This window comes from Apaloderma vittatum, unplaced genomic scaffold (assembly GCF_000703405.1).
Source record: "Apaloderma vittatum isolate BGI_N311 unplaced genomic scaffold, ASM70340v1 scaffold38516, whole genome shotgun sequence".
NCBI lineage: Eukaryota > Metazoa > Chordata > Aves > Trogoniformes > Trogonidae > Apaloderma > Apaloderma vittatum.
Window position 1 is genome coordinate 2,547 of NW_009721890.1, and position 8,114 is coordinate 10,660.

Consider the following 8,114-nt stretch of genomic DNA (forward strand, 5'->3'; position numbering starts at 1 on the left):
CTGTGATGGGTACATCCCCAACCCTTCGGGATGTACCTTCCTTGCTCCCACTCCTTAGGACAAACCTGTTTGAAAAACACCGTGCGACTGGTGGGCTGCTCTCGGTTGTGGTGTCACCAGAACCTGCTCACAGGGAAGGAAAGAAACAATTCGCAGAATGCCAGAATGTTCGGGGTTGGAAGGGACCTTGAAAGATCATCTAGTCCAACCCCGCTGCCAGAGCAGGATCGCCTGCAGTATCCTTCTGTGGTTCAGTAATGTCAATTCTCTGTGTAACTTACTCAGAATTCACTGAGACTGGCAAGTTCAATGTGTCCTTCTCCCGTTGTTTAGTTTCTGTCAGAGGAGATACTTTGGTTTGTACTATGTGCACTGAAAATCCAGAGAGTGTCCTGCAGGAGAAGTAAAATTTTCTGGAAGATTATCACTAAACCATTTGGGGGTTTTTTTGCATTGTTGTTTTTTTTTTTACAGGTAGAAAAGGAGGCCACAAAGGCCGAGCAAGACAGTACACGAGTCCGGAGGAGATTGATGCCCAGCTCCAAGCAGAAAAGCAAAAGGCAAGGGTAGGTGTTTGCCTACGTTTTGTGCTTACTGTCCTAAGTCCTGGCTCGTACTGCGCGCTTAACTTGCAGTTTGTGAGAAATGGCAGCTTAGTCGAGGGTTGCAGATCACTCTGGCAGTGATCACAATATGAATTCTGAATTTCTCTGCCTGGAGACACTGTATCATCCAGTTCACGAACTGAAGGTAAAAGGGTAGGAAAGGTGATAACACAGCAGCTCTAGATGTCTTTTCCCCCACACATTTCATCATCCCAGTTTCCAGTGTCTGCTAATTTTTTTTATCCATGCTCTGCAGGTTGGCAGTGGAGGAAAAGGGCTCACATCTTCACTTTTTACTGTATATTTAAAATATTTACCCTCTGGACTTAAAAGAATAAACTCTTTTGACTTATTCCTCTACACATGGTTTTCTTGTTTGCCTCTGACTTGTAGGGAGAGATAACAGAATTCTCTGGCCTGAGTCCTTTGTGGGGCGTGTTTCTGTGCACTGATACAAGATTGTAACAGCTCCCCCAGCTTCCACCTGTCAGCTGTTATCAAAGGCGTGGCTATTTATTGCAAGATTCCCAAATTATCACAGCTAGGATAGACGCTTGCTCCTGGTTTTCTGTGACTTTCTCAAAGTGCTGCTTAAGCCCAAACACACTCTTCTGCCTGAAGCCTCCCTGCACTGACTACAGCTGGGTAATTATACCCCGTGTAGGAAATGCTGATGAATACCTCCGAGAAGAAGGTTCCGCTTTCAAGCAGTTATGAGCCGTAGTGTTGACTCCTTGTTAATGCTTTGACCAGCTGTAACTCGAGACGATTGTGTGATTTGCTGCTTAGCCACATGTTCCGACTTTGTGTTGGATTTCTTCGTCCAGAGTGCAGCTCCGCTTGGTTCGTTTTTCTCTGATTCCACCTTCTTGGTTTCGTGCCATCTTTCCAAACTCCTAAACCACTTATGGGTCTTATCCCATTTTCCAAAATGATTCCAGCTCCTACCAGTGTGATGGCATTCACAAACATTATCAGTGTTCTCTGCTTTCGAGTTGTTAATAAAAATACCAACTGGAAAGGGAACAGAACAAGCAGGGCCCTGCTTGAAATGTCTGCTTGGATTTCTCTTTTTTTGGTGGCAGCCACACAGTGATGGTTACACCTGACACTATTTCGGTAGGCAAAGCTGAAACAAAAACCCCAACAATTAAAAAAATTACTCTTCTTACTGCCCAAAGCTCATCCACTTTGCCAGTTGCTGTGGTGAGGTATGTTTGGCAGTGATAAAGCAAACTATTCGCACCCATGTTGGTTCTTCTAACCCTGTCATTTTTGAATGATTTACAGATTAATTCCTACACCTCTGACTGGTAAAAGCTGTGCCAAAAAGGCTGTAATTTCTTAGATAAAAATGTTGTGGCTGATGATTGTCAATTTTCTCTTCTCTGGTGATTTTAATCGAGATCTAGGATGGGACCCAGCTCTACGCAACATCTGTGTAGTTTCCAGTCCCCGAGTTATCATGCACTGCAAACCCAGGCCAAAATGTCTTTTATTAAGAGGGGGCTCTTTCATTAAGTGTCTCTGGGATTTGGGATTTTTATGGAGGTGCATTTTCTCTGACTTCCTGGGATGTTGCAGGAAGAAGAGGAGCAAGAAGAAGGAGGCGAAGGAGCAACAGGGGACCCCAAAAAGGAGAAGAAGTCTCTAGATTCAGATGAGAGTGATGAAGATGACGAGGATTATCAGGTACTGCCATTCTCAGGACACTTAATGCATTTACACCACCCAGATTCTTGGGGCTTCCAAGTTCTCTTTGAGAGCTACCTATAGTAAATTTTTTTATGGAAGAAGCCCATTTATTTTTCTGTTTTAGGAGCCCAAAAAAACTTTCCTGGGCAGCATTTTGTGGTCAGAATGAAAACTTATGTAATAAGTGAAATGCTAAGGCAAGAAGATTTCAAAAAAGGCTGAAGATGCCTGGTGGTATAAATCTTGGTTCATCAATGGTTTTGTTTTCTAGTAGGGAAAACATTTTGAATTTTGCTTTTGGGGTACGTTGCAGTGTCTTTGCTGAGCTCTGATAGAACATGATGGGTACGAGAGAGCTTCTTAACCTTCCTCTTGTTCTTGAACCTTAGCAAAAGCGCAAAGGAGTGGAAGGGTTGATAGACATAGAGAATCCCAATCGTGTAATTCAGACAACCAAAAAAGTAACTCAGCTGGACCTCGATGGACCTAAGGAACTTTCACGACGAGAGCGGTGAGTCTTTCTTGCTGCGTCTTCAGGAGCCAGTGCATTCCTGGAATTTCATCCTTGCTGGCGGCAGCAGCTTAATGCGGGGAGGTGTTTCCTGGCTGTGTACGTGTTGGTGTTCCAGGGAAGCTTTTTAAATGTGTTGTTGTCTAAAGCAGATGCTGAACAGCAGCAAACTGTCGAGCAGGGCTCGCTGTGGTTCAGAAAGTCTTTCCTTACAAACGTGACAGAAGCTGGCTGTCCTCTGGGAGTAGCTCTGACCACCTTGGAGCCAGGCAGCTTAGCCAAGTGGAGTTTGTTGCTGTGAAGCGTGTGCAGGCCATTCTTTTCCTGAAGTTTTATGCTGAAAATCAGACATAACTGAAATCCATTAACCAGAGGTCACCTTGGGGTCTTCTTTCATCTTGCTAAAGAAGGTGCCCTAGTGACAGGCAGTGGCTTCCCAGATGCCAGGGGTCACGGTGAAATTTTCATCTGAGCAGATGAATAAGATGAGAAGCAAAGTTTAATCTTCTAGTTTCATTTAGCGATGGAGAGTTTCAGAGTGAAAGATTTAAGCTTGCTTATTTGGGATAGATTGCTTCAGCAGAAGGACGCGTTTGAGGGTAAGGCTGGGAAAACTTTCGTGGTCCTCTGTGGTCTGGGGCTAATTCATTTGACCTCCTCATGTGTCAGTGTCCTTATTTAGCTGAATGATGGTAGAAATAATCCCTCCTCATCCCTGTTCAAACCCTGCCATAGATATAACCTCTGCTTGAGAACTGGTGACAAGGCCCCCGAGTCTCTGTGTCCTCCCAGTCCTTCCCAGTCAGAAAGCCTCCCCCTCTCTGCCTGTGCCTGTGTGGATATTCTAGTGACTGGTGTGTTTCCCTTAAACAGAGAGGAAATAGAGAAACAAAAGGCAAAAGAAAGATACATGAAAATGCACCTAGCTGGTAAAACAGAACAAGCGAAAGCAGATCTCGCCCGACTAGCCATCATTCGGAAGCAGAGGGAAGAAGCTGCCAGAAAGAAAGAAGAAGAAAGAAGAGGTTAGAGAGTAATTAATCACATCCTCTTCCTTGTCTTTGCGATGGCTGCGCTGCGGGAGACGTGATTTCTAACGCCACACGTAGCTGTCCCTCACCTCCCGAGACTGCGCGGTGTTGCCGAGTGTCATTCCAACTCCTCTCATCGACCAGGCTCAGCTGTTTCCTTCTCACAAAGCTCTCTCTTTATAAAGCTCTAGGCCATCTCAACAGGGAGAAAGAGAATTGTCCTCGCTAACTGTGTTGTCCTCAGCCTCCCAGGCGACGCTTGCTCCAGTTTGGGGTGCAGCGAGTTCCTTGTGCTGGGCATGATTTATCTGCCTTGCATGCTGGGGATCCAGACTGCCCCTGGGAGTTTGCAGGGCTCCTCCCCTGCCTGCGCTTTCTCTCAGGTTCTGATGGGGTGAGCCAGGAGTCCAGTGAACGCATCTGCTCAGTGACTTCTACTGAGACATTTGTGCATCAGCATCGGGGTAACTTCTGAAGGCCTGAAGAGAGGCTGAGAACAGAAGGGAATGCCCAAGGGGGGCTGCTCCTCCGGAGGGGATCTACCAGGGGTTGTTGGCAAGGGTTGGGTTTTTCCCCATTAACTCACTGCCCAGGGCTAGTAGGATTTCACTCCCTGGGACTGTCAAACCACCACCAGACTCTGAAATAAAGAAACCTCTCTTCTTTTTCTCCCGCAGCAAAAGACGAAGCGGCTATGGCAGGTAAAAGACTGCAGTCACTATCCCTTAACAAGTAAGCACAGGACATGCAAGAGGAGGAAACGCCAGGGAACTGTGCCTGGTGCCCGCCAGGAGCTCTGTCGTGTTGCATACCATAGATGCCACGTAGGGTGCACTGCGGCATCGACGTCACCTTCACCTCCAAGAGACACTGACGATGTGTTTGTCCTCATCCTGGCACAGATTTCCATTTGGGGTTGGGGGTAGCTGCTCTCTTCGGTGCAGAACTGTGCCAAGCAGCAATTTCTCTGTAACAGTTTGGAAACCTGAATGGTTTTTTTGCTGGTTTTAGGGTTAAGAACTCATAGACAAGGGGGCAGGGCGGGAGGGAGCTGTGTGGGAGGGGAGATGCTTCAGACATTAGATTGCAAGAAAATAGATTGTGGGGTCGTTGTGGGGTGGGGCATGGGGCAGGGAATTTTGTCTTAATTAGTGAAAGCCCAAAGGATAACGTGTCTGAGGAATCCTTTTGGGGCAAATGGCCCATCAAATATTGCTGTGGGGTGTTGCAGTATCAGCTGGGAGCCTGACTTCATGGACATCTGGAGTGCCGTTCCTTCCCGGTTTCTTCCCTCCTTTCTTGCAGCCAGTCTCCCCTTTTCCCTCCTCTTCATTTTTATTTTTTTTTCTTCTTCTCCTTATTAGGGATAGTGCCAGATTTTAACCACATCATCCTTTGTTTAAAGGAAAAAAAAGCAAACAACATTAATTGTATCAAGACCCAGATGGAAAAAAAAAAAACCAAAAAAGCAAAACAACTTGGTAAAAGTTTAAAAAACAAGAGAACTTGTATATTTGGCTGATTAAAATGTAAGTTATCATAACTGCTCCATCCTTGTCTTGTGTGTGTATAAAGGAACGCGAGCCCACAGGCTGCTGCGGGTGGTGCTGTGACTTCTGCGTCCACTGCTTTGCTGTTTCCGTGTTGTTTGGGGCAAGGGATTTGGCTCACGTTCAGGAGAAAACAGTTACGCTCAGGCTATTGTCTTACCTCCTCGCTGTGTCAGTGCCAGTCCCCAGGGCTGGCACCACTGTCAGATGTCCTGACTCGCTGGAGCAGGAGCTGCTGCTCCGACCCGCAGCCCCCCAGGAGCTCAGGAAAGTCCCACTTTCGACCTCTGCCTGGGACCCCGGCGTGTCCCAGGATTGCTCGCTGGGACAGAGCAAGGCAGGAGCCGCAGGTGGAAGGGGAGATAAAAGGGGTTTGTTCGCACAGGGTGAACACGCAGAAATGGGTGGAAAAATCTTTTCCTGGTAGAACAGGCCTCTTATTAACTAATGTCTGGGCCAGAACCCAAATGTCACTGTCCCTCCCTGCCAGCCAGTGCTCCCTCCAGCCATGTGGTTGACATAAGGGCTGATCTTCGAGGTACACCTCCGGGAACTCGGCGTTTAACCCGAGCTGTCAGTGAGGTCTGATCCCAGGAGGAATGAGCACATTGCACCGCACGGATTCCTGTACTTTTTGGTGACAAGTGTAGGGTTTCCCTTGCAGGGACGCTCAGCGTGAGACGTGGCAGCGCTGGAGGAGTGGTTGGCATGTCGCCACACCTGTCTGGGCACTCGCGGTTCTGCCTTTGCCAAAGCCCTTGCCCTCCGCTTCAGCGCGAGTTCTTGCCCTCTGTGTAACCTGTGACCCTGCCCGTCGTTCAGCACGTGCAATTAACCCTGCTCCGAAACAGAGATGGAGTTATCCACTTTCGTAGAGCTTCTTAGAAGGCTCCGTGGGGAAACTGTCTTCCCAGCATGGCTGCGAGGTGAGACTGCTCGTACCCGGAGGTGGAGATGAGGTTCTCTCTTGGAAACCGCCTGCAGCCTGCGATAAGGGGCTGGGAAGGAGCAGGACTGGTTCGGGAGCCCAAGGTTTCCCAGCTGGCTCCCGGGTGTGGAATTGCACACCTGACGGGATTTGACTGGTGTCCAGGAGGAGCTTGGTGCCGGGAGCAGGACAGGAAACCTGTGCTCCCTTGCCACCTCCATCCTCTCCCCTACCTTTTCTGCAATGCCCATCCTGGTTTGAAACCATGCTGAAGCCGGGAAGAGGGGGATGACATTCCCCTTTTACCCCCACAGTCCTGATTCATTCTCAGAGCTGGTGGCAGAACGGACCTGAACGGCTGCGGTGAGATGCAGCACATCGGCCATGCTGTGCTCTAATCCCACCTGTGTTTTGCATTGAACTTGGTTAAAAAAAAACCCCATAAATAAATAATTGGATTTATACAGGAAAACCCTTACTTTATTTTTGATTTCTTTAAGCGATGTATGACCAGCATCGGAGAGGATGGTAACAAAAATAGTTTAAAAACCTGTTTTCTTTGTCTGAAGCAGCCGCCGGGGCTGGCTGGCAGCTGGGGAAGCACGCTGGTGGCGTCGTGGCCGGCTCACGTGGCGTGGGGGGCTCACAGCGGGGAAAGCGGGCAGGCACAGCAGAGCAGGGGCAAGGCTGGCAGCCGGGATGTCCTTCCCGAATGGTTCCTTCATTTGATCCTGAGATCCTTCAGCGCCGACTCCAGGCTCTGAAATGAAATGGGAGGTCATTCGTCATCAGCTTTTTTGCTTTCTAAGGGAAATGGGGGGTGGTTGGGGAGCAGAGCTGGGGAGCAGGGAGAAGCTGCTCCCTGGGGTGCCAATCCATCTCCAGGGGCAGGAGATCTTGATTTCAGCTGGGTTTTTGCTCATTTTTTAAGCCGTGTGGGCAAAGGCGAAGCCAGGAGAGGGTGCTGGATCCCTGTGCAGTGCTGGCATCACCCTCTCCCTCTGATGAGCTGGGAAAATGCCACCCGAGGTGTCCCCCACCAACCTCTGGGTTAAAGGAGATCCCACCCAGGATGGGCCCCACCACCACAGCAACGAATGTCACGGCAATGGGATGAGGGATTGCAATTAGAGCTGTGGCTAACGAGGGTTCTTGGCTGCGGGCTCCCAGCCTGGGGGGCACTGCAGGGACACACTTACCTTGACGTCCCAGATGCTCATGCCCCCGTCCATGCCCGTGGTGCAGAACTGCGAGCAGTTGGCCTTCCCGCCCGCCAGCACCGAGATCTGGCTGTGGAGCGCAAAGAGGTGGTGGGGAGTCAGCCCCGCCGGGCTGTGCCAAGCCCTCAGGGCTGCCTGGTAACCAGCAGGTGGGAGTTGGGGCTGGATCCCTCCATCTCGCCCATGGGCCCCCCATCTCCCCCACGCATTTGTAGGGATGCTCCGGGGCTGTCCCCAGGGCTGGATCTCTCCATCTCCCCCCACTCCTGTGCAGGGATGCTCTGGGGATACCCAGGGCAGCTTTAGGAATCCTCCAGAGATGCTCCAGAGCTGTCTCAGCTCCTCCTTCTCTCCCACCTGTGTGCAAGGATGCTCCAGGGATACACCATGATGCTCAAAGGATACCCAAGGATGCCTTAGGGCTGTTTCAGCTCCTGGGGCTAGACTCTTCCATCTCCCCCCTCACCACATCCAGAGATGCTCCAGGAATGCTCAAGGATACCCAAGGGTGTTCCAGGGCTGCCCCAGCTCCTGAGCTGGGCAGGAACACAGCCATGGAATACTCAGGGGTTGT

At 49.8% G+C, this 8,114-nt stretch overlaps 2 protein-coding genes across 2 annotated transcripts in view; one reads left to right on the forward strand and one right to left on the reverse strand.

Moving 5' to 3' along the window:
- Positions 1–474: 474 nt before the first annotated feature.
- Positions 475–5,290, forward strand: PDAP1 (PDGFA associated protein 1; the record flags this gene model as incomplete). Its single annotated transcript, XM_009871561.1, has 5 exons — positions 475–566; positions 2,190–2,297; positions 2,690–2,811; positions 3,685–3,836; positions 4,520–5,290. Coding segments are annotated over 5 exons (533 nt in total), but the record flags the coding sequence as incomplete, so codon positions are not given.
- A 1,751-nt stretch (positions 5,291–7,041) lies between these two features.
- The window catches only part of ARPC1B (actin related protein 2/3 complex, subunit 1B, 41kDa), a gene marked incomplete at its 5' end in the record, with an annotated part of 1,923 nt that continues 850 nt past the window's right edge, over positions 7,042–8,114 (reverse strand). Inside the window, 2 exons of the mRNA XM_009871562.1 lie at positions 7,042–7,080; positions 7,520–7,656. Of these exons, the coding sequence (XP_009869864.1) occupies positions 7,042–7,080; positions 7,520–7,656 (176 nt within the window). The remainder of the gene's footprint in view (positions 7,081–7,519; positions 7,657–8,114) is intronic.